A 26175-nucleotide genomic window follows, 5' to 3' on the forward strand; every position below is an offset into this window, starting at 1 on the left:
TTCAAAATTTTAATATTGGTATATAAGGCAGTAACTGGAGAAACTCCGGTCTGAGCAGGTGCCTTACTTAAAGTCCAGAAACCCCAGAGCACCTCGAGATCGGCTGGCAGAAATCTTGTGGACATTCCCTTGGCACCCCTCATCCGATGGGACGAGACACAATCCTGTAGCAGGCCCCCCAGTTGTACAATTCTCTGACTGATGAGCTTAGAGGGTCTGATTGCACTCAAGACATTTACTGAATGTATAGAGGTATCTATTTTCAAAGAAGTCTACGAACAGAATAGACTCTCACTGGTGGAGTGTTTGATTCTGAAATCTTGGTCCTTTTTCTGTGATGGCTGTGTAGCTTGCTTTTGTCTTTACCACGAGTTTCAATCTTGTTTTTCAGGCATTAATGGAAGCTATCAACGTACTGATTTTTGTTATGTTTTTATTGTACAACGCTGAGAATTTTAGATTGTATGGTATATACATTTGTTTAAATTAAAAAAAAATAAAAAATACTAAACTAAAGATGCAAAATTGGAGAGAAAGTTTTTAAATTAAAGAGACCAAATGGCTTCATGGACACCAGGCAATTCATTTAATTATAGTAATAAGGGACTTCTTTCCACGACATGCGGTCTTGTTTTTGTTCTACTTGCCTTGGCTACGCTTGACCGTTTTCCGGTTTGTTTTCATCATCCAGTCCGAGGGGAACACTGTATAATATTTTTTTTTTTTTACCACTGAGCATTCTGGAGTTGTAGGCAGGGAAGACAGAACTACAAAGCTGAGAATGCTCTGAGGAAGACTATTATGAAATAGTCTTCTACACTTGGAGTCATCTCTTTAATAAGCTATTCTGTATTATACTATACACACTGTATGTATATATATATATATATATATATATATATATATATACATATAAAGGAGATCTGCTACCATCTTGGATTGTGATCAGATAAGTTATGGAAGGCAACACTAATAACCGTACAATCAAAATCTAAATATTTTTTTCAAGGGTTTAAGTATGCAAAATCCTCATTTCCACTATGTGATGAAACAGGAGTTTTAACTTAATATTATTATGTATCTACTATGTAAAAATCCTTTTGAGAGCGTTTTTCCCTGACATTGTTTTGAGATGGGCAGCAGATGGCAGCATAACAAAGCAATGTTACATAGACACCCTAGATAGGGTTAATCCCAGTCAGATCCAGCAGCTGAGGTCACTCTGCTGCTGTGATGTCTTAGTTTCAGCTCTTGGGAGAAGCAGTTAAAACTGAGGAAGCCGGAAGAGAGAGTAATCCTGGATGCCTGCAGGAAAACTGTCTGGCAGTACTGTAATCTGTATTTGTTTCTCAGATAAGCCTAATAACACAGCCAGACTGTGGCTGGTAGATTTCCAGGATCCTCAGGTCTAGTGTTCAACTTTACACTCTAGTTAATTTAAGTATATCAGTTAATGCAATGTGAAAATCCCTTTTCTTTTCTCCGATGCCTTGTAAATATGTTTTTAAATATTTTTTGTTCACTGTAAATGCTTTTTTAATAATAAAGAGATCAATATTCAAAAGCCATTTAGCCGGATAACTCGCAAGTTATGCATCTAAATGGCTAATGTGGCCTATTCCGTAACTTATCTGGCTAAACTATAGCCAGATAACTACATATCCAGCTATAATTTAGCCATTTCAAAGAGGGGTGTTTCAGGGGCGTTCTGGGGTGGGGGCTGAGATATCTGGCTAACCTAGCTGAGTACTGGGAATATTCATCCTTATGCGACCGGATAACTTGCTACTTTTCCAGATATCTTCAAAAGATATCCAGGTAAGTAGCGCTGTGAATATATAAGATTTAAGAAGTTTGTAATCAGCCTACGGCCGTTTTAGAACTTTCTTTACAAACTTTCAATAAAGCTGTTTTGGGCCATTCACCCCAACCCCCTTCAAATTTATTAAAATTGTGGGTGGTTGACAGGTGGTACCCCCTCCCCCCCCCCACCGCAGCCCCCCCAGCTCCTTCCCTGAACCAATTGAAAAATAAACCTTTTTACCTCTTGTCCCTCCCCCCTACACATGGTTTTACTCTTCCAGCGCTAGAAGGGGGGAAGGGACAAGAAGCAAAACATTTTCTTTTTGATTGCTTCAGGGAAGGTGCTGGGAGTGGGGGGAGGGTACCACCCGCTGACCACCCACAATTTTAATAAATCTGAAAGGGGGTTAATCGGCTTTATTGAATGTTTGTAAAGAAAGTTCTAAATCAGCTGTAGGCCCTTTACTTCTTCAGTCTTACATTCACAACACTACTTACCCAGATAACTTCTGAAGATATCCAGATAAGTAGCAAGTTATCCAGCCACACAAGGCTGGATAAATTAAAAACCTAACCGGCTATATTCAAGCACAGCCAATAAGCAAATGTATTTTTCCCGCTGAATACACAGGACAAGTTATCTGGATAACCTTAGCCAGATAACTTGTCCACTCACTGCCCTACTGAATATGGACCTCCAGCTTTAACGTTTATTAGCACTGTGTTTTGTGCTAATAAACACAGTGACTGAGGTAAGTCAGAGGATCTCAGTATTTTTAGAAAATGGTCTGTGAATACCTTTTTGAGAACTCTGTGACCTCAATTTGTTGTGAGGTTGCAGTGTCCCCCCAAAAAACCACAGGAAATAGCTTGTGCACAGTGTATTTGCAGAGAGGCATGTGTGCAGGTGCAAGTGAGGCCTGTGCATTGCTTGCTGGGACCCTCAAGTGGCTAAGGATTTAATCCTTGATGGGTAGTAGGGATAGCACTAGGACGTTATGTGACACATGAGCTTATACTGAAAAAATGCATAAAGTACTTCCTGAATGACATCACTCTTAAACAAATGGGCTGCCTCTGTGTTACCTGGAAGGATTGTTACATGCTACATGGAAAGCAGCTGTGATTTCCTGGAGGAGCCATGCTTCTGTTACCTTCCATGATACACATGATCACAGCACTTACTGTGGGCAGTTCACCTTTATGGTTTGCCTATAATTAGGGCAACTGATTTTAAGTTTTAACTGATAAACCCCGATAAATCACCCCAAATGCAAAATATGAAAAGGAAAATTGGTTCTTACCTGATAATTTTCGTTTCTGTAGTACCACGGATCAGTCCAGATTCCTGGGTTTTGCCTCTCCTCCAGCAGATGGAGACAGAGAAGTTTTGACAGATTCTGCTTTATATCCCCAGGTGCCACCCACAGTCCATCAGAATGATTCATAACCAAACTATCTACAACTAACATATAACTTGAATTGGATCACTAATCCCAAATGGGAACAGAACCCATGGAGTACAGTAAACAAATTGATCTGCAGACCAGAAATAAACAAATGCTGAATGAGTGGACTCTCCATTACCTCCATATGTTAAGCGGGCGGGACTCTGGACTGATCCATGGTACTACAGGAACGAAAATTATCAGGTAAGAACCAATTTTCCTTTCCCTGTACGTACCTGGATCAGTTCAGACTCCTGGGATGTACCAGAGTTTTCCTTACCTGGGATGGGGCCCAGAGAGGCCCACTCTTAGCACACCTTCTCCAAATCCTCCAGCACCCGGGGCCTGGACATCCAGCCCGTAATGCCTCGCAAAAGTATGTAAAGACTTCCATGTAGCCGCTCTGCAAATCTCTTGTGGTGAAATCTGTTGGCATTCCGCCCAGGAAGTAGCCTGCGAACGAGTAGAATGTGCTCGAAGTCCAATCGGTAAGGGTCTGCCACGCAGCAAATATGCAGAAGATATAGCTTTCTTCAGTCATCGGGCTATTGTAGTCTTAGACGCCATATTACCCCGCTTTGGACTACTCCATGCACAAAAAGATGATCCGAAACACGAAAATTGTTTGTGACTTCCAGATAACGCAGAATAGCCCTGCGAACATCCAACTTTCTTAAGTTCTTAGACAGTGGATCCGAATAGTCCAGTTCCGAAAAGGACGGGATTGATTCAAATGAAAGGAGGAAATTACCTTCAGAAGAAAGGAAGAGACTGTTTGCAAGGATACCCCCGAATCCGTAATCCATAGGAAAGGCTCTCTGCAAGTTAACGCCTGAAGCTCGGACACCCTCCTAGCAGAAGATATAGCCACCAAAAACACCAACTTCAGCGTGGTCAATGTCGCTCTTTTCCAAAGGCTCAAAGGACACAGCACACAAGGCTGTGAAAACTAAGTTTAGACTCCAAGAAGGACAAGGGTGTTTTACCGGCGGTCGTAAATGCTTTGCTCCCTGAAGAAATAGAGAGACATCTGGATGCGCCGCCAACGCTACTCCTTGTATGGTACCACATAAACAACCAAGAGCCGCCAACTGCACCCTCAAGGAACTACACAACAAACCCTTGGCTAGCCCGGCTTGCAGCAAACCCAGAATATGGGAAACGGATGCTCGGGTAGGCACCACCTTCCGCTCCATGCACAAAGATTCGAAGACCTTCCACACCCGGACATAATACAGGGAAATGGACGTTTTCCGAGATCTCAAAAGTGTGGCCACTACCGCATTAGAATAACCTTTGCCCTTCAGACGCTGCCTCTCAAAAGCCATGTTGCTAGACAAAAGCGATCAGCCTGGTTGAAACAGACAGGTCCCTGATGTAGTAGGTTTGAGAGATCTCGAAATTGCAACGGCCCTGCCACCTTCAGGTTGATCAAATCCGCAAACCAGGGACGTCGCGGCCACTCCAGAGCTATGAGGATCACGTCTGCCAGGTATAGTTCTATTCCTCTGAGCTCTTTGCCGATCAGAGGCCAAGGCGGAAACACGTAAAGCAGGAGGTCTGTCGGCCAGGGAAGAACTAGAGCATCTACCCCCTCTGCTGCCGTCTCTCTGTGGCGACCGAAGAAACATGGGGCCTTGGCATTTTTGAACATCACCATGAGATCCTTGCTGGGTGTGCCCCACCTGTCGCAGATAACCTGAAAGGCTTTCTCGGCTAGTTCCCATTCTCCAGGATCGAGACGGTGACGACTGAGAAAATCTGCGTGAACATTGTCGACCCCGGCTATGTGAGACGCTGCTATGGTGACCAGGTTCTGCTCCGCCCAGTTGATTAACTGTCCTCCACCGCCACTGGCTGACTCTTGGTCCCTCTTTGGCGATTGATGTAAGCAACTGTGGTCGCGATGTCGGAGAGTACCCTGACCGATTTCCCCTGGAGGAGGGGAAAGAAAGCCTGCAATGCCAAGCGCATCACCCTGGTCTCCAGATGATTGATAGACCACCGAGATTCTTCTTGGGACCATTGACCTTGCACGGACTTCCCCAGACAAACCGCCCCCCAAATGGAAAGGCTGGCATCCGTGGTCACCACTGTCCATTGCGGGTCCACTAACGGAACTCCGTGCCTCAGGTTGTCCTGGAGTAACCACCAATCCAGACTGGATCGCGCTGAATCCGTCAGAGGTAGCGGTAGATGAAATTGCTCAGAGACTGGGTTCCAGCGAGAAAGCAAGGCTGACTGTAAAGGATGCATATGAGCGAACGCCCAAGGAACCAATTCCAGAGTGGATGTCTTGGAGCCTAGGACTCACAAGTAATCCCAAACTCGCGGGGGATTTTTGGACAAGACTTGAACCTGTCCTTGAAGCTTGACAATGCGGTCCTTAGTGAGGAACACTCTCCCCTGTTGTGTGTCGAATAGTGCCCCCAGATACTCCAGTGATTGTGAGGGAATTTGATGGCTCTTGGGAAGGTTGACCACCCACCCGAGCACTTGTAATAATTGAAGTACACGGTTGACCGCCGAAGGGCAAAGCGATTCCGATTTCGCTTTAATCAGCCAATCATCAGAGTATGGATGCAACAATAAACCTTCTTTCCGCAGCTGAGCCACTACCAATACCATTATCTTGGTGAATGTCCTGGGTACGGTAGCAAGACCGAAGGGCAGAGCTTGAAACTGATAATACCGTCCTAGTATGGCAAACCTCAGGAACTTCTGGTGGGCCATCTTGACTCCAATGTTCAAATAAGCCTCCGTTAGATCTAGGGACGCTAGAAACTCCCCTTTTCGAACCGAAGCAATGACGGACCGTAACGTCTCCATGTGGAAGCGGGGAATCCGAAGACATCTGTTGACCCACTTTAAATCAAGAATGGGCCGGAAAGCCCTTTCCTTTTTTGGAACCACGAAGTAGATGGAGTAATGGCCCTTTCGCTGTTCTGCCAGAGGCACAGGCATAATTGCGCCAAGGTCGAAAAGACGCTGCAATGTCTGTTTCACTGCTTGACGCTTTGCTGCATATCCGCATGGGGAAACCAGAAACCGGTGTTGGAGTCGATGTGCAAAATCTAAAGCGTAACTGTGTCTTATCACAAAGAGAACCCACTGGTCCGACTTGAGTTTGGCCCAGTCCTCGTAAAACAGAGACAGTCCGCCTCCTACAATCGGAAGCCGATCATTGAGAAGGCTTACCTCCTTGTGCAGACTGGGTATTACCCTGTCTATCGAAACGCCGCCCGTGAAGGGACTGAGACCATGACTGCTGTCTGCTAGGATTTCGTGTAAAAGAAGAAGCGGAGGACCGAGGAGCTCGGGACCTCCGACCCCCATGGTAGTGAGATCTAGACAAGGAACTTTCCTTCAAGAACCACATCACAACTAAAATCAAAGACGGATATCACAAACTCCTAATATTTTGCCAATTAAAACCTTTCCTCTCCCCCAACAACTACAGATTAGTCCTTCAACCTCTCATCTTCTCCAACCTGGACTACTGTAACTCCCTATTATTCAACTTACCTCTTAACACCATCCAACCACTCCAAATCCTACAAAACGCAGCTGCAAGAATACTCACTGGATCTAAAAAACATGATCACATTACTCCTACACTTATATCACTACACTGGCTCCCAATAAAATTTAGGATAGAATACAAAATACTATCCATACTACATAAAATAATATACGAAAAACAAACAAACTGGCTAAGTTCATCCATAAAATTGCATGCTCCAAACAGAAACCTCAGATCAGCAAATTAAGGACTATTAAAGATCCCACCTGCTCGGTCTAAACAACTCACCTCAACTCAAAAGAGAGTAATTTCACTAGGAAGCCCTAAACTCTGGAACACCCTCCCAATCGAACTCAGAACACAAGAAAACTTAAAAACTTTCAAAAAAGAGCTAAAAACATGGATGTTTACCAAAGCCTACCAACTCACCCAATGACTTTAAAGCACCACTCCCCTCCTATTAACACTAGGCAAACTAGTGGACTTAATACAAGATGAGATTATAACTCAGATCCATAATATGTATCGATTAATCTACAAACTAAGTTCATAAAAATGATATTTTCTATGTTAGCAACCATACGAACCTTTGGAAACGCTGTTAAACATCAAAACTTTGTTAACCGTTGTGATGGCGAAACTGAACGACGGTATATAAAACTCAATATATAAATAAATAAATAAATAAATAGATAGATAGATAGATGAAAAAGAACCCCTTGGCTTGGGCCTATCTTCCGGCAGCTGGTGAACCTTATTTTCACCCAGGGGCTGAATCATATCTTCCAGGTCCTTCCCGAAAAGTAATTTGCCCTTAAACGGAAGAGAACTCAGCTGTACCTTGGATGAAACATCAGCTGACTAGTTTCTTAACCAGAGCAACCGGCGCGCAGAAACGGCAGAGACCATGGACCTGGCAGAAGTCCTCAACAAATCATAAAGTGCATCTGCACTATAAGCAATCACTGTCTCCAGACGCCCAGCCCGAAAAGCTTCCGCTTCGGACAAGGATTCATTGGCCTGTATGTAGTTGTTGCACCCAGCGAAGGCCAGCTTGCAAAGAAAAATTGCTACACATAGCTGTGTGGACACCCAGCACTTAGACCTTGAAGATCTTCTTGAGCTGAAGCTCCAGCTTTCAGTCCTATAAATCCTTGAGGGCCATCGACCCAGTAACTGGAATAGTGGTCTTTTTATTGACCGCTGATACCGCCGCATCCACCTTGGGAACTCGAAGAAGGTTCAAAGCCTCCTCTGGCAGAGGATATAGCTTGTCCATCACCTTTGTGACCTTCAAGCCTAAATCAGGGGTATCCCATTCCCTGAACAATAGATCTGTAGCTGAGAAAAGAAAGGGGAAGGAAGTAGGAGGACCTCTCAGACTCAACAACACAGGATCAGTAGATCCTAACCGAGATTCTTTTTGTGGAGCCTCAATACCCAACTCCCCTAAAATAGTGGGAATAAGGGGTCCAAACTCCTCCTTCCTAAACAGGCAGACCACCTTTGAGTCGTCTCTCTCAATGACATGGGACCCGCGATCAGCACCCTGCTGCTGCTGGTCCCCATCCCCTTCTACCCCCCTCGGAGGTTGGGATGGCAGGTTCTGATCTTCCGGATCAGAAATATCTGAAGACGTGTCCAAGTCTTCCTGTGGGGTCACGGATCTTAAGGGGTGCTTTGCTTTAGAGGCCGCCCCACCCCTCCTGGACTTGAATGCTTTTTTGCTGTAGCTGGCTGTCCCAATAAAAGATTTGCCAGCAGAAATCTTCTTGCTGGATTTCCTTGCCTTAAATGCCTTGTGCAACAATAAAATAAAGTCCGAGGAGAAGGAAGATGAGGAAGAGCTATCTGTATCCTCGTCTAGCTTATCTTCCTCTGCCTGATTGTCAGTAAACACATCTCCCTGAGCATTTGTGCCCAGAAACACTGACCTGCTGCGATGAGGAGCCGTCTGCTGAGGAGATAAAGAGGGCGGTAGAATCCCCTCCCCCGCCGCGAGTCCTGCCGCTGAAGAAAAGGCACCCATTCCCGCACTCAGCGAGACCGTGAAAAGGGAAAGGAGGCTGCAGGTCCCCAAATGCCTGAGAAAAAAAACTGGACATGGAGCATGACTCCCCCAACGGCCGTGGAGGTTCCCTCTCCCCCCGGGAGACAGGCCGAGCCGCACGCGCAGCAAGTCGACCTTTGCGGCATACTGTCGCATGGGAAAAAGAAATTAAAGTTTAATTATTTTTTTTAATCGGCGAAAAACCACGGCAACAATGGCACAAGGGAGATGCGACTGCGAGGGAAGGGAGAGCCCACACAAGAACAAAAATACAAGCAGTCCCTTTTCTTCTATTTTATTTATTTTTAAACTTGCCGTGCAGCCTCCGGGTCCTGGTCCTGATGGGGTGAGTGATCCAGGCTCCCCGGTATCACCCCAAGTGCTGCTGTATGAAGGTCAATAGGGTCCTCAACCCCTAGCCGCAGCTGCCTCTGGTACCAGGGGGGATGGTCCCCGCAGGACCTAGCAACCCCCTGGGAGGCTGAAGGATGTCCTCTTCTACTTCTTTTAATACTGTTTTGTTTTTCAATAATTCCTATCTAATATCTATTTTTTCCTTTTTTTTTTTTTTTTTTACCAAGTATCAAGTACAGACTGTGAGTTTTGCACCTTCACTATCTGCTGGAGACAGAGAAATACTGACGGACTATAGGTGGCACCTGGGGATATAAGGCAGAGTCTGTCAAAATTTCTCTGTCTCCATCTTCTGGAGGGGAGGCAAAACCCAGGAGTCTCGATTGATCCGGATACGTACAGGGAATAGGTGTTTACTAGATAAATACTGGAAAAACACCACTTTCTCTCACCCCTCCTTTGCCTATCCTGGATCCTCTATGTTGTTTTTGTGCTTTTTCTTCGCTAATGACTCCTCAGCTGCACAAATGTATGCTCAGTATTTGATTCAACTGGAAAAGGTACCCAACAATAGCAACTGTGCTGCGAAAATACCAGCCAACACCGATTTCTGGTTCCCCCAAAGGAGCCCTAATTAGCTAGAAAATAAACACCTACACTTACAATTTATAAACTCCTAAAATCAGAAGCCCTACCCATAATCCTAAGAAACCTCTTTTTATTACAAGCTTCATGTGAAGAACTTACAGTTGAAAAGTGCTTGACTTCGAACCATTTTAGGATCCCTGGAAACTTGTAAGCGGTGGTGTAGGTTGTCCTCTCAATCCACATAGTCTGTTGGGAAGATAAAATTGGGCAGAAATTCCATTTTAGTCGGACTGGACAGCTCAAGGGAATGGCCTGTCAGGACCACTGGTTCAAATCTGGCTCAGACTGGTAGTGACCAAGAGTCATTCTCACCTGAAAGCTATTCGGTGACCTATTTGAAATGAGCTGGTGATCCCAGTTTGGTTCCCGGAGGACAAGCGTCTACATTGCTAAAACCACCATCACAATTTGGCACTAGCTAGCACCCATGTTGGAAATCTCAGCATGGAGGTCACCAACTGCACAAATATGGGGACTGCATTTCCCTCTTCCCCCTAGCTGTGGCCCCTCCAGAGCAGGCCTAAGGCACATCAGCAGGGCAGTGGGGGAAAGCTTGCACTGCTGCTATTTGCACTCTGCTCAATCCTGAAATAAACAGAGAACTTTGGCTTCCAGTGTTGTTAATTTAGAACTTTTCACGAGCATTACATTCACTAAAGAGGCTTTGGTTTTAAGTACTTGCAGTAATACCGTTAAGCATGGTTGACTTGATTAGTTTAAGTTTACGTCAGTTTGAAACAGATGGGTTGCGTGGATCCCTGAAAGAAGAACCTATCCATTAGAATATTCACTTACCTTGAATGCATAATAATAACCTATTGCCAATACAAGCAGTCAGGAATAAATTACTCAATCAATATACATGCAGAGGAAATGCCACACTTGCTCAACTGGAGCAGTTGGCTGATTTCTAGCAAGGTTTATTTAGACCACTGTCAGTACAATGGATTTTACACAGAGGCAGTGCCGTTTGAATTCACTATGAAGAAAAACAAAAACTTACAGCAAACTCGTTCTCAGGATCTTTCTCTCCTTTCCTGAATGGCCGGGAATACTGGAACTGCTGCACCTCATTGGCTCTGTAATAGCTAATAACAGTAACAGCTGGATTTAACTTTTTTACTCGCACTATTTGGATATTTCTGTCACCAGTTTTGGGCCGGCACATAAAACTGGACCTACCTGAACCTGGATTCCTTCCATTAAAATGTGTCCGGCATTAAGTGCTTCCAAAAATTCCACAAAATGTTATCCTGCTCAATGTTAGCATAGTTTGTGAAACTCTCAGGGGATCTGGGGGCAGCTTGGTCAGAAAGTCAAAATATGAGCTTAAGTACCTGAACTGGGTAAGAGTGGGCAAAATGACACAACAGCATTAAACGAATGGCGCTCAGCTGATGAAAGATGGGTTGTCCTTAACATTTATATTCTCAGCTTCTGCATTCAAATTCTTTCCTGCAATGTCTGCTCAGGCAGTTTGAGTGTCATGGAAGGCAGCATGATGGATGTACTCTACACAGTCTGTTACTTTTAGCTCCCTTGAAGAAATCATTGATTACTTTCAAGTCAATCTAGCACCAGAGCTGGTGCCTACAGCTGTGGCCATGGGACTGGGATGCTGCTGCATCTTATAACAATCACCCCAGTTTCACCAGGCTGCTTCACTCTTCCACTCCAGATAACTGAAGACTCCCATGAGAAACTGTTTCAACGCTTGGACATTATGTGAGACAACATGGCAATGGATAATGGCTCTGATTAGAAGAAGAAAGTTACAAGATCGGTCAAGCCCCAGTTACAGAATAAGTTGCACTACTAGGAGTGACTCAACTTTGTGGCAGCAAGAGGGGGAAACTTACATAATTGAAGCTCAAGAAAACCACAAGACTGGTCAGACAAAATGTAACTCATGTATAAAATTAACATTTGCTTGAACAATGGAGAAAATACTTACCTGATAATTTTGTTTTCCTTAGTGAGACAGATGGACTCAGGACCAATGGATTATGCTCCCTTGCCAGCAGATGGAGATGGAGTCAGATTTCAAAGCTGACATCACCCTAGATACACCTCTGCAGTGACCTCAGCCCTCCAGTATTCTCTTCAAAAGCCACTATGGACATACTTATGAAAAAACTTGATTTAATATGATTAAAAATAGATAACCATAACTGAACTCAACCAATCATAAACACAACCTAGGAAGAATACAGATGCTCTGATCTAGGACTGGATGAAGGCTTACCTGTAATTACTTGGATTCAATATCCACTCCACGGGTGAATCCTTGGCACTGTTCTTGGGCAGCCGAGGGTGGGATGCTAAGTCCATCTGTCTACACTAAGGAAAACAAAATTATCAGGTAAGTCATTTCTCCATTTCCTAGTGTGTAGCCAGATGGACTCAGGACCAATGGGATGTACAAAAGCTACTTCCGATCAGGGCAGGAGGCTGCCCACGGTCTGGTTAATACCACCCTTGCAAAGGCTGCATCTTCTTGGGCCTGTACGTCCAGGTGACAGAACTTAGAGAAGGTGTGCAAGGAGGATCATGTCGCTGCTTGGCAGATATTGATGGGGGACAGCAGTCTAACTTCCACCCATGAGACTGCCTGAGCCCTTGTGGAATGAGCTTTAACCTGAGAAGGTAATGGCTTTCCTGCCTCCACATAGGCTCCCATGACCATCTCCTTAATCCAGCGAGCTATGGTAGCCCGCGAAGCTGGTTCACCCTGCTTCCTTCCACCATGAAGGACAAACAGGCGGTCTGTCTGTCAGACCGGTTCTGAAACTTCCAAATACCGCACTGCACCAAGCGTCTACTGACATCCAAATGACAGAGGAGGCGATATTCCTCCATTTCCTCTCAGACTGCACTCTCAGATATTTCCTCTCAGACTGCACTCGACAGCCAGGCCTTTAAGGGATGCTTACAAGGGATCTTTACACGTTCCTACAATCAAATTAATGCACCACGCAAACATCAGAGACCGGTCATTCTCTACTGCAGGCCCTTCCATGTGGAACGCCATGCCTCCGGACCTCAGACTGGAGACTTGTCTAACAACTTTTAAAAAGAAACTAAAGACATGGCTGTTCAGCCAAGCCTTCCTCACTACAAACGCCATTCCCTGATCTAGAATTGTACACCACACATCTCTGTAAACAAAACTTTCCAAATTTTCATGCATAATATCCATTAAAGAGAGGTTGGCTCCTTGCCCCCTCCTCTGTATATAGTATTTATTCTATTTTATTGCACTTTATATATTTATTGCTCCGCTCACCCCTTCTTTTTTCCTACTCCAAGTTAAGGCTTCCTTGTTATAATGTAACTGTATGCTCTGTGTCTCTTGTTGATTGGTTAATTGTATATTCTACTTAGTTCATTGTAAACCGAATTGATTTGATTTGTATCAAGAAAGTCGGTATATAAAAGCCTTAATAAATAAATAAATAAATAAATGTCCTTGAGTTTATCTAGGGATGGCAAGGAAATGGACTGATTCAAATGAAAGTCTGAAGCTACCTTGGGCAAGAAGGATGGAGCGGTATGAAGTAGCGATGTGAATCGTTTTTTGACGATTTAAAATATCGTCCGATATATTTTAAATCGTCAAAAATCGTTAGAGGCGCGATACAATAGGAATTCCCCCGATTTATCGTCAAAAATCGTAAATCGGGGGAGGGGGGAGGGGAAGGGGGAGGGCGGGAAAACCAGCACACTAAAACAACCCTAAAATCCACCCGACCCTTTAAAATAAATCCCCCACCCTCCCGAACCCCCCCAAAATGTTTTAAATTACCTGGGGTCCAGTGGGGGGTCCCGGTGTGATCTTCCACTCTCGGGCCACGGCTGCGTTAATAGAAATGGCGCCGGCGCTACCTTTGCCCTGTCATATGACAGGGCAAAGGTAGCGCCGGCGCCATTTTGGTTCCTGTCCCCGACGTCACGAGCGCAGAAGATCGCTCCCGGACCCCCGCTGGACCCCCAGGGACTTTTGGCCAGCTTGGGGGGGCCTCCTGACCCCCACAAGACTTGCCAAAAGTCCAGCGGGGGTCCGGGAGCAACCTCCTGCACTCGGGCCGTATTGCAAAATGGCGCCGGCCGTATGGCCGTATTGCAAAATAGCGCCGGCCATATGCCCGGCGCCATTTTGCAATACGGCCCGAGTGGGAAATCAGAATGGGGTTCTTCTTTGGTTCCATTACAGAATCCACTCCAGGAACTCCCAGTGTCTTCATGGTCTGGGAAACCAGTGCCGGCATTTTGTCTCCTCAAAAGCACTGTAACATGGTTTGATATGGTTCCAACCCAGGGGTAATTCCCCTTCTTCCAAGGGATCTGGATTCTCCTCTTTGTCTGTGCCATCAGAGTCCCTACTAGGGATACCCTTGGTCAGGTGAGGCATGCCTCTAGGTCTGCTGATAGAAATGAGAGAGGGAAAGGTTACCGGCTGGGGTTCCATCCGGATAGGGGCAAGCGAGGTAGTAGACTTGCTGGGCAGATTGGATGGGCCACTTGGTCTTCTTCTGCCGTCATTTCTATGTTTCTATGTTAGACTATACCTGTACAAAAGTTTGTAGCCCCTGGAAAAATTCCACCCAAGGAAAAGCCGCTGGGTCCATACCTAGTCCAGGGGGGACTGGAGTGGGTCCAGCTGAGTTTCCCTCTCCCACAGATGACTCAGACAAAGGGGTTCTCAGGTCCATAGTACTTCCAGTTAAGGTCATGACTAACCCATCATCTGAATGGGAGGAGCCGGGCTTAGCAAAGTCCGAGGATGCCATCTCTCCTTGAGCTTCCTCACAGTACTGACACAGGTTGGAATTCAGATCAGACTGTGAAGCCCTAATACAACAAGGAGCACAGAGAGCAAGGCGCTTATGTTTCTTGGTTGCCGGTGCCATTGGCAGCGGTAACTGCGCGTTCCAATTAGCTTGCGCTTAAAAAATTATATGCATGCAAATTTAGAGCACCTAGATGGGGCGTGGCAAGGCACACACTCAGTCCATGCTCTCAGCTTTTCCTGTATGTGCTTACGTTGTGCGTGTAATTAAACGGATATTATGCGCACAGTGCGTGCGCTTTCAGAGTTTTGCGTGAAAGTACGTACTGACGTAACGCACACAGCACGTGCGCAGAGCCAACGCACTGCACGTACCGACGTCCTATTTGGGGGCTGTACTGCACTCAGAAACGCATGCAAGATGGTGCCGATGAGGCCGACCACGTGGTGTGCCTAAAGCGGGGCCTAGCCCACAGGGGGCTGCTCAACCCGCTTGGAGGCCCAATTCCCCTCACCCCCACGGGAGTGGGAACGACGTCGGTATGGCGTGTCGAGCTTGGAGACTGGAGGAAACCTATTGGAAATCCCTCCAATCATCTCTGGATTGGTAAATCTTCTCCCTTGTTTTTTAACTTACCTGGGCTCCTCGCTTACTGGCTGAATACAGAGATGGTCTCTGGCTGCAGGGGGAGAGGGCTTTGGCTGTCACCTCCGCGCTCGGCTTCCTGCACCCACACCGGAAACCGGCTACCGGATCAAGGCACACCTCTGAGGGATCTCGGAAATCGCCTGAGGAATTCTCAACGGGGGGAGGAACCTTTAGTTATCACCGCAGGAGAGCAGGGCTTAAATTTTCTTCAATTTAGAATGTAGAATTTCTCCTTCTAAAAAGTACAGCAATCCCCATAGGGAGAGGTACTTCCACCGTCTGCTGGAGATGGAGAAATACTGGAGGGCTGAGGTCACTGCAGGGGTATGTATAGGGTGATGTCAGCTTTGAAATCTGACTTAGTCTTCATCTTCTGGCAGGGGAGCATAACCCATTGGTCCTGAGTCCACCTGGCTACACACTAGGAAAACAGTAGCTTATAAACCATAAGTAAAAGAGTACATTTTCAAGAGAGTGCCTAACAAAGTTGGCGCATACGTTTCAAACCACACACCTCAACTTATTTTTCAAACACTAACCACATAGCTTTCATTTGAAGTTTGGGTTTTTTAGATGGATAAAAAATATGAGGGTGCCCTAAGTTGTCTCCAAAGAATGCATAAAGCACGTGTGTCAGCTATGTGCTTTTATTTCTGGAAATGAAATGTAGAAGTGTTATGCATGCCACCACCTGCTTCCCCCCACCGGAATTTGATTTTCAAAAGTATGCACATAAATATTCACATGGACATCACCTGCTCTCTAGATGGCATGAATGTGCGTGCCTATGCCACACTAAGGTACGCACGATCCTGCTAATTTTCAAAGCAGACTTACACATGCAAGTGCACTTTGAAAACTACGGCCGAAGGCCCTAGGTGGGCTATTCTAAAAGTGAGCTCAAAGTCTACAGAAAAGGAAAAGCATTACTTCAAAGTTTGCTCAGGAATAGGTTTGTTGTTGTACTGGGGTGGCAGATTCATCACTGGCTTCACCATAAAACACTGCATGTCTGGACAGTCCTATTAAGGAATGATAAGATGCTGAGTTGGCAGACAGAAAGGTAGTGTGAGGGAGGAGGGAGAAGGAAGGAGAAGCGTTTCCCAAATTAATGACTTCCTGTAAAGTTCCTGAACCCCCAGTCTTTACTACTCAACAGCGTGTTTATTAGCAGACACCAGGATATCACAGGGGATCAGAGAAGACACCTAAAGAAACTCGATACAAGTACAAGCCATTCTCTCTCTCTGGAGGGGGTGTAGTGCGGCCATAGCGCTGCACCCCCTGACTGATGGGAGTAGGTGAAGCTGCAGCAGCTAAGGATACGCTGCTTGGGCGAGGCCTTCACTTCCTCTCCCGGCGGGGTGGTGCTGGTCATCTTCTCTGCACTTGGAAACTGGGTCAGCAGCTTCAGGTTGAAATCTTCCCTCCGTTCGTACTCCTTGCCCCGGTAGATAAAGATCTTATTCTGTGGAAAGGAAAGTGACATGCTACTGACATGTAAAGCCAAAACTGGACTGTGATGCCACGGAGGAGGCGAGGGATGATAGTTGTAGTTAGTTTTCTGAAGTGATTACATGCCGAGAGCCCCAGACATTAAATGCTATGCTGCAGCCCTCACAAACCAAGAGCACAAATATTAAATGGTCAGCAGCCCCTCGTCTCCTATGCTGCTTTCCTATGTGCTTTGCACCTTCAGTACCCTCTATGGATGTAAATATTATTTAAAATGTTAATTGCTTAAATTATTAAAGTGTAAATGTTTATCCCTTTAAATGATAAGGGGAAGAGAGGGGAAGCAGCACTTTTTTTGCTGGCAGGGAACCATGGGTAGGAAGACGGGGGTGACATCAGGTGGTTTTGGACCCAGGCTTGAAAAGTGCGAACAAGAAATGCCAAATTCATCCCTGGCTCTGCAGCAGCCAGAGACAGTTTATTAAACAGTTAAGTAATGTCTAAATGGTAAGGTTTAACCATTTAACATCCCTAGCACCCACTGCACCTTTCTAACGGGTCACTTTACAAAAGATTTAGCCAGATAAAACCAGGTACATTTTTCCCATTCACTCAGCTAAATTTGTGCAGGTAAAATCACTACCTGCAAAAATGAAGCCAGGTAAGAAAGGCTTTTTCAATATAACGGGCAGCTAAGGTGGCCCCATTAAAGGCAGCTGCACTTTAACCTGGGCAGCTGTGGCTGAATCCCGAGCTACAGAGAAGCGATAGCGAAGAATCTTAACTCTTAATCATGTGACACAGGCACCTGACTGCACGTGCATTCTCTGAGGCTGTGTGCGTCACAGCCACTGCATAACGCTTTCAACTCCTGGAGGTAGAAGGGGATCCGAGGGCTCTGCCACCCTTGCTTACCCGAAGGAAAGAGGGATAGCCCTGTCCGTAATATCCAACAGCAAAATACTCAAGTTGAGGACGCATGGCCTTCATGATGTTTTCGTAAAATGTGGCTTGTATTTTCTGAAAGCAAACAAAAGTGATCGTATTGTATTGTGATATAAAAGTCATCCATTGTTAATGTCATTTGGCTCAGATCCTAGCAATTCAGAGATTCTTAAAAAGATTATTTATGGACATTTAAACAGCAGTCACAATCCTATAATTATTCGCTGTTTGCATTTATGTAGAATTAAATTTACAATTTTTTAGTATCTAGTATAATTTTATTATTATCATCATTTGAACAGCACATACCAGATAGACACAGGGCTATACAGAGACAGATAGGATGTGTACAGGCTTCCCCTATACACAAGTGCCTTCCACATTCTGTGTCAATCATTGCTTTTAATAAGCATGCACATCACATGGAGTTATGTATCATACTCATCTTTGATTTTATATACTCATACAATTTTTTCAATAATTTCATTTGGTCTATGGGGCAGAGTTAAGAATTGCACGAACAGCCCCCTGTAAGGTTGCCAACCATCAGTAAACTTATTGACAATCAGTAAAAGAATAAAACGAACAAGACTGAACAAAATTGGTAAAAAAAAAAAAAAATGTCATGCCAGTAAAATCGCCATGAGCCAGTGTCTCCAGTGATGTGGGCTCAGGCTCTGTGCGTAAAGGGGTCAATCTCAGCAAAATGCGTCCCCTTGTGCACAAAATGGGACAGGAAAACGTGAGTTCGAAAAAAACAGTTACGATGTCCGAAAAATCGGCCAGACTGTCAGTAAAAGAAAAAACAAACAAACATTCTCATGAGCTGCAATCCTGGCCCCCCCCCCCTCCCCCAACACTATCAGGCCGATTCAGTAAAGACAGCGGGAGAGCGGGCGCTCCGTGTTGAGCGCCCGCTCTCCCAATGCGCGCCCAGCCACCTCTCCTGGGCGGGCGATCCTAAATTTAAATGATCGCTCTAAAAGGAGGAGCTAGGGACGATTGAGCAGGTTCAGGAAACCGATGTTCAATTTTACCAGTGTCGGTTTTCTAAACCCGCTGACAGCGATCCGGCCAGCACGTTTTTTTTTTTCATATATTTGGTTCCTCTGACTTAATATCACTAGGATATTAAGTCGGAGGGTGTACAGAAAGCAGTATTTTCTGCTTTTCTGTACTCTTTTCCAGGCTGCTCTTAAATTAACGCCTGTTCTTGGGCTGACTTATAGGTTCATTAACATGCATTTGCATGTGATGAGCGCTATTAGTTTTCAGGGGGTTTGGCCGCACGTTTTCGAGGCGCTAAATCCCTTACAGTATAAGGGGTAACTGACGCCCAATCGCGGGTTGAACAGTGCACTCGGCTGAGCGCACTTTCCGGAATCGGCTCCTATGTTATTTGCTCATCTGGTAGCAGGCTCAAGATTTCTTCACAGGTCTTCACCGCATGCCAGGTTTATGCCTTTAGCTCCAAAAAGCGCAGGGTATGTGAGCACAATTTTCTAACGCAAAGCAATTTTAAAGGAAGCTTTTAGAAAATGTTTTGCTTGTGGCTCTGCTCTGGCTGCAAATGCAATATTCGCTAATAGCGCACACATCTAGAACATTTTCAAAAAGGGGAGAGACATGGGCATGGTCTGGGTGGGGCACGGGCGTTTCAGGGCGTGATGTGCGTGCAAATACTGACGCGACCCAGTAACTTTACTTCCACTATGGGTGCCGTGCAAGTTACAATTTAAAGAAAACTAGGCAGATCTTGTGGGGTTTTAAGGGTCAGGGCTGGTTGGAGGACCTCTCTCTTAACTGGGTGAACTGGGGACGAATTGGTAAAACTGTGAATGGCATCGGAGCGCGCCCCTTTTAAAATCCCATTTATGCAGTGGAAGCGGGATTTGTGCGCCCAGGCGCGCGCCCACTTAAAATTTGGCTGACATCTGCATACGGCCAGGCTGTTTTCTAACATGCGCACGTATATTATAAAATGGCTGCGTACCTGGGGGCGGGCCAATGTACGTGTGCAAATGTGCACGCTCGTGCCGGTTTGAAAGTTACCGTGCCTGGAAGAATTTTTTTTTTTTTGCTCAATTCTTCAACCTGACCCTAAATATCCTTGCAAGGAGACTGACAAAATTGAAACAATCCATGACTTACAAGAAAAAAAAACATCCAGAGGGACAGCTGTGTTAGTTTGTGAAATAGCAAACTATGACGCAGAGGATGGTGGCATCTTGTAAACTAGAAAGATTTACTGAAGCATAAGCATCAAACGCATCAAGGGATATGGATGGGAAAAGCATCTAACGAAGGGGAATTAATGCCTTTGAAAGTTTATGCCTTGGTAAATCTGTTAGTCTATAAAAAATAAATAAATAAAAGGAGTAAAGTAATTTCCAAACCAAAGAAAGGATGACACACAAGTACTCTGCAGCCCTGACGAGACACTTACCAAGAGGTTTCCGAGTTCCTCATAGTCAAAAAGCTGGTTCTCGTACATGTCTGCCAACTCCTTGCTGTGCACGATCGCCTTCTCCCACATCTCCGGGAACAAAAATGAAAAGGGGCAATTGTACTGTCATTAGACTGCTGGCTAAGCGTAGAGAGACGGGGCCACTTGAGCTTAACATACAGCTGTGCTTATTGCAGTTGGAAACCAGAGATGCCAAATCATGGACCGCGTCTTGGCCCCTTGCCTTCATGGCAGCCTCTTTTTAATAAATATTCTTGTTAACATTGAGCAACATGACCCTTTAGGCAGGAGAAAGCGTTTTTTTTTTTGCTTTTCAGCATAATGCAACAGGTCTCGACTGCTGTAATCTGTCAGAGGGGATGAGGCGTTAAGGTTCCATGGATGCACAACAGCACAGCAGGGAACCAAGGAGCCAGCGTGCCCAGGCTTCTTCCCTGCCACAAGCTCTCTGTCAGGTCGATACAGTAACGTTGAGTTAAAGATTCCCGGTCTGTAACGTGCTGGGAGCGCACAATACAGACGAGTAAGGCGATCCAGCGATACAGTCTCCAGTTTCACGCGTCCTTAGCGCTTCCTAAACCCTTTCCTAAACCCTTTCCGCACCCAGCATGTAAATGAACGAAAAAGCTGTATAATGAAGGAATTAGCTATTCCCCTGCGATACTGTAACGGGCGCTGATATTATCTCCTCCGTAACCCGCTGTTCTGCCGCGGCCTTAACGTGCTAGTTTACCGCCTCCCCCTAGTAGGAGTTAGTGTAGTGTAGTGTAGTGTAAAAACATTGCTTACCCGCCCTGGTCCCGTCCGGTCTCCTGCAGCCCCGTCCGGTCCCCTCCTCCCGAAGCAAAAAAAAAAAACAAACGAAAAAGTAGCAAGGCTCGGGCCTGCTACGGTAAGTGTAAAAAGTGTAAAAAGTGTTAAAAACAAAAAACCTGTGTGTTATATAAAAAAATAAAACAATTTTAAATACCTGTCGGAGGGCCGTGGGTCCAGGCGGCCGGTGGGCGGCGGGCAGCCATCAGCGGCATCCGGTAGTCCCTTCTCCCTTCCTCCCTCCCTCCCCTGCCTGGATGAGCGCCAAAATCGCACGGGCGGGTCGGCAGCGGGGGGGGGGGGGGCGGCAGCAGGATCCGGGAGCGGCGGGTAGGCAGCAGCGGGGTCCGGGGGGGCAGCGGCAGCGGGGTCCAGGGGGGCAGCGGCAGCAGGATCCAGGGGCGGCAGCGAGATCCGGGGAGCGAGTAGCGGCAGCGTGTTCGATCGGGCAGGCAGGTAGGTGGCAAAATAAAGATGGCCGCCTGCACGGGAAAATCGTGCAATTGGCCGCTGAAGATGTGACGTCACGGTCACGTCTTCAGCGGCCAATTGCACGATTTTCCCGTGCAGGCGGCCATCTTTATTTTGCCACCTACCTGCCTGCCCGATCGAACACGCTGCCGCTACTCGCTCCCCGGATCTCGCTGCCACCCCTGGATCCTGCTGCCGCTGCCCCCCCGGACCCCGCTGCTGCCGCCCCCCCCCCCCCCTGCTGCCGACCCGCCTGTGCGATTTTGGCACTCATCCAGGCAGGGGAGGGGGGGAGGAAGGGAGAAGGGACTACCGGATGCCGCTGATGGCTGCCCGCCGCCCACCGGCCGCCTGGACCCACGGCCCTCCGACAGGTATTTAAAATTGTTTTATTTTTTTATATAACACACAGGTTTTTTGTTTTTTACACTTTTTACACTTTTTTACACTTCCTGGTGCCTGTCATTTCAAATGTCATTTGAAATGACAGGTACCAGCGCACCCAGGTTACTGTATAGGCGCTGTTACAGCGCCTATACAGTAAAATGGGTTGCGCGGGCATAACCCTTCCCTAACGCTTCACAGCCGCGGCATGCATTTGCATGCGATTAGAGGAGAGTATCGGGGAGTTAGTGAAGAGAACTGTGCGTGCGGGGAGGAAGGATGCGCCTGACACTGCCGCACTGTTTTTACCGCGGCCTTACTGTATCGAGCCGTGTGTGATTTTACGCACGCTCCTTTACATTCCTGTCTCTCAGTTTGCACATCTGTAACTGGGTGATCCTACAACCCATCAGAAGCTTCTCATGCAGAGGAGACATCAAAATTACTAGCCCCAAACTTTCCACCCCAGAGGTGGCTGCATGTGTGTTTCTGAAATATTACACTCTGAATTACACTGGGATCCTCTCTGGAAGAAAGGTCTAATAAATGTGGATGTATATAATATCTATCATCCCCAGAACCCCCCCCCCCCCAAAAACAAAACTTGTGCCTTGCTGGGCCCTCTTATTGCAAACCTGTGGGGCTCCTTGGCTCTTCAGATCTCTCTCCTCTCCTCTGTAATGCAGACCTGGTAACGCCCTGGTAACCTTACTCTGATTCACCACCCGCCTCACCTTATGAAATGGCACAAATGTTATGTCTTTGGAGCTGAGAGGATTCCCCCCCCCCAACTCACATTTGATTCTAACTTTAGAAAAAAAAAGAGTCCTTTCATGCAGAAACTCACTTTGCCCTTGTCGAAGAAGACTATGATTTCTTGATAGAGTTTCTCCTTCAGTTCCCGCTGGGAGTACACACAGTAACTGTCCCTCTGAAGCAGGTGGGGAGCACAGGGCTCATCGGACCACTGAAAGAAGAAGTGTACATTGTGATCCCAAACATTCAGAGGCAGCGACAGAAGGAGACAAAAGACCCCGACAGTGCAGCCTTTATCTCCACAAGGGCCACACCGTACACAGAACAAGAGATGGGCAGTCGAGGGCGGGAATCTCTGCTGGCCCGGCCGCTGGACATCCCCCCGGTGCTGTGCGACTGATACGTCACCTGTAGGAGCTCCGCATGAAGGAGGAGCGTGTAAGCCGCCTCCGTGTAGTTCTCGCAATCTCTGTGCAGATCTCGCAGCTTGTACAGGTACCTGGCCAAAGACAAACCCCCCACAAATTTATGAAGAAATAAAAAAAAAAAACAACTATTATAGTGGCATGGTGGTCCCCATCTCGCCGGTCCCCGCAAAAAAAGGATTCTATTCCACTGTTTCTAGCTTTTGCCAAAGGCCATCTCAGACGGGGTAACCAGGCCCTTCCCACCGGACATCTTTTCCACCCTAAAATGTTTCCTCTTTTTATTGTCACTGTCATGGGCAGGGGCACCCAGACCAGGGAGTCAAGGAAATATAAGGGAGAACTCGCAGGGGCAGTCCAAAACAATAAAAAACAATTAAACATTTATTTAAAGGAGAATCAGCCAGGCTAGGAATAAGACCCCAACTCAATGTACAGATTCTACACTGCTAGTCTGTTCATTAAGATCAGTAATGAGATATATTTCCTTCTCCACAACATACAAATCTACTTTCTAGCTTATTACAAAATCCCTTCTCAACAAAATATAGATTCGGCCTGCTCCCTCCCCGCTTACCTTATGTATATGTCTTCTCTCTTCTTTTCTTTATAAAAATTCTAAAAAAAAAAAAAAAAAAGGAAATGACAAATGAAAATACAGGGTGAAAAAGAGAATTTGCAGACAAGCTGCTGGGGGGGACTCAAAATCCCACCCCAGAGTTTGAAAATCAAGTGATGGAAGCAGCGGGAAAGGGTGCCACGTTTCCCTCAAACCCAGTGGATTAAATCCACAGATAGTCAAAACCAATAATCAGACCCAGGAAAGCAATTTGATTTGCCTAATCTGTTTACAGATCATCCCAAATTTTTTTTGTCTTTCTTTGGACTGTCAAAACTAGTCCCCCTCTCTATATTTGGAAATTATTCTCTAGATACAACAGAGAAGTGGGGTGCATATCCTGGATACCCAGAAAAATGGAGATACTACTTACCTGATAATTTCGTTTTCCTTAGTGTAGACAGATGGACTCAGAACCAATGGGTTTATGCTCCCCTGCCAGCAGATGGAGATGGAGTCAGGTTTCAAAGCTGACATCACCCTAGACACACTCCTGCAGTGATCTCAGTCCTTCAGTATTCACTTCAAAAGTTATTGTGGGCATACTATGGAAAAAACTCGATTAAAACCAACTTGACTAAAAACGGATTAACATAACTGTACTCAATCAAACAAACACTGAATCCCAGCAAGATTATAGATGCCCTGATCTATGGATTGGGTGACAGCTTACCCGTAACCTCTTGGAATTGATATTTATTTCATGGGTGATTCCTTGGCACTGATCTTGGGCAGCCATGGGTAGGATGTGACTCCATCTGTCTACACTAAGGAAAACAAAATTATCAGTTAAGCAACTTCTCCATTTCCTAGTGTGTAGCCAGATGGACTCAGGACCAATGGGATGTACTGAAGCAGAGAGTGGAGAGCAAACATACAAACTGAAAGGGGTTAGAGTATTCTAGTTTTAAACTTGTGAGTAGTAGTGCCAAGTTAAGTGTGTGAAGAATGTGTTGAGTATGTGTGTGTGTGTGTGTGTGTGTGTGTGTGAGTTCACAACCAGCACTGGTTCCCCCCCCCCTTTGCACAGGTCACATTTGGCTCTGGCCCCCCCCATCTCACCCTCCTCGACAGTTCCTTTTGTCTACAAATAAAGCCCTGCCTAAAGTTAGCCAGATAAACTGATCTGGCTTCTTTAAAGTAACTGCTAAATTCACTGGTGCAGCTGCACCACTGAATATCCCTCCAAAGTTAGCTGGATAAGTTTATCCAACTAAGGGCCTCATTTTCCAAGCCGCTCGCACGCGATAAGGGACCTTTCGCATGCGAAAAGTCCCTTATCGCGTGCGATACCATGATGGGGGTGGAGTCGGGGGCGGAGTCGGCCCCGGAAGAGGAGGAGTCGGGACGTCAACGGGGCCGGCTCTGTGCTGACGCCGTGGACAGCGAAAAGGTAGGTGCCTTTTCGCTGCCTATTTCGCTTCCAATAGCTACACCTCCTTCGGTGGTGCTATTGGGTGCGAAACCGGCAGCGATCGCACCGTGATGGTGCGATTGCTGCCGGCTAGCGCAGGCCCGCCCCCCGTTTCGGCCCCCCGCCCCTCATCTTGTAAAGTATCGCAGGCCTGCGATACTTTAGAAAATGAGGCCCTTACTTTGCAAAGTGGCAAGTGACTGAATACGGACCTCTTGATGTCCATCGGGTGCTTACTATAAACCTATCTTTGTGGTCTTGCTTAAAGCAATGTAAGACTTTTGGTAGCTTTCTGTGCCACTTCTGCTGAGGTCAATTTCTTGTTTGTTGTCATTATGTTTTATAACATTTGTATTTTATGCTTATTTTACTTGTATTTGAAATTTTTTTTTCTTTAAATGCTGAACTGTGACCCATTCTGGGTGTTTACAAAAGGAAGGATTAAAAAACACTTTCATAAATATTCATAATTCAATCACCTTTAAAAAAGCATTCCCACATTCACTCATCTTTTTACATCTCATGCTTACAACCAAGGTTCTAGCTGGGAGACATCAGGTTCTCAGTGCAAAGTGATTGTATTCCTTGGGATACACGACAGTCTACAACTGTAAGCATGGGATGTAATAGCGTGCACTAAAGTGAGTGAATGTGTGAATGGTTTTCAAAAATGAACGAACTCTGAATGTTTATGAAAAAGGTTAAATGTGATGGTAACCAAAGTTGAAACCTTGACACTTGAAACTTGTGAGCAATAGTGCCAAACCCGTGCAAACTGAATCATTTTTCTGAAGAACAAATATTTTTAATGTTCAATTTTTCATAAATAAAATGTTTTTGAAAAATGTTCAGTCATGATATATATGTCTTTTTTTAAAATTTATTTTATGAGGGTTGTATCTTTTTAATGTTTTTTGAAACGGCACTTTTGCTGCAGTTGAATCAGTTCGGCATGATCATTTTCTTCGTTGTGGACCACTCAGGAACAGATCTCATGGAAAGGCTCAATCACGGGCCTTGAATGTATACCACTGAAAATTCCTGATGAGCAGGAAGTCTTTTTCTAGAGGGCAACATTGAAACGTGTGCAATTCTCACTTCCTTCCTTGTTTTAAAACAAGAAGTCCTCAAATCCAGACACTTGGATTGCTGCATTCCTGCT

The 26175-nt window shown here is 45.8% G+C and overlaps 1 protein-coding gene across 3 annotated transcripts in view; it reads right to left on the reverse strand.

Annotated features, from left to right (window-relative positions):
- Positions 1 to 26175, reverse strand: part of DOCK5 (dedicator of cytokinesis 5) — a 304075-nt gene that overhangs the window by 20682 nt on the left and 257218 nt on the right. For all 3 annotated transcript variants that reach the window (XM_029604105.1, XM_029604106.1, XM_029604107.1), the window contains 9 exons: positions 23558 to 23598; positions 22964 to 23054; positions 22647 to 22766; positions 20111 to 20200; positions 17635 to 17739; positions 16591 to 16732; positions 16195 to 16276; positions 10830 to 10914; positions 9926 to 10012 (listed from right to left, as the gene is read on the reverse strand). In XM_029604105.1, coding sequence (XP_029459965.1) covers positions 9926 to 10012; positions 10830 to 10914; positions 16195 to 16276; positions 16591 to 16732; positions 17635 to 17739; positions 20111 to 20200; positions 22647 to 22766; positions 22964 to 23054; positions 23558 to 23598 — 843 coding nt within the window. The remainder of the gene's footprint in view (positions 1 to 9925; positions 10013 to 10829; positions 10915 to 16194; positions 16277 to 16590; positions 16733 to 17634; positions 17740 to 20110; positions 20201 to 22646; positions 22767 to 22963; positions 23055 to 23557; positions 23599 to 26175) is intronic.

The sequence above is a fragment of the Rhinatrema bivittatum genome, chromosome 5, assembly GCF_901001135.1.
Source record: "Rhinatrema bivittatum chromosome 5, aRhiBiv1.1, whole genome shotgun sequence".
Lineage (NCBI taxonomy): Eukaryota > Metazoa > Chordata > Amphibia > Gymnophiona > Rhinatrematidae > Rhinatrema > Rhinatrema bivittatum.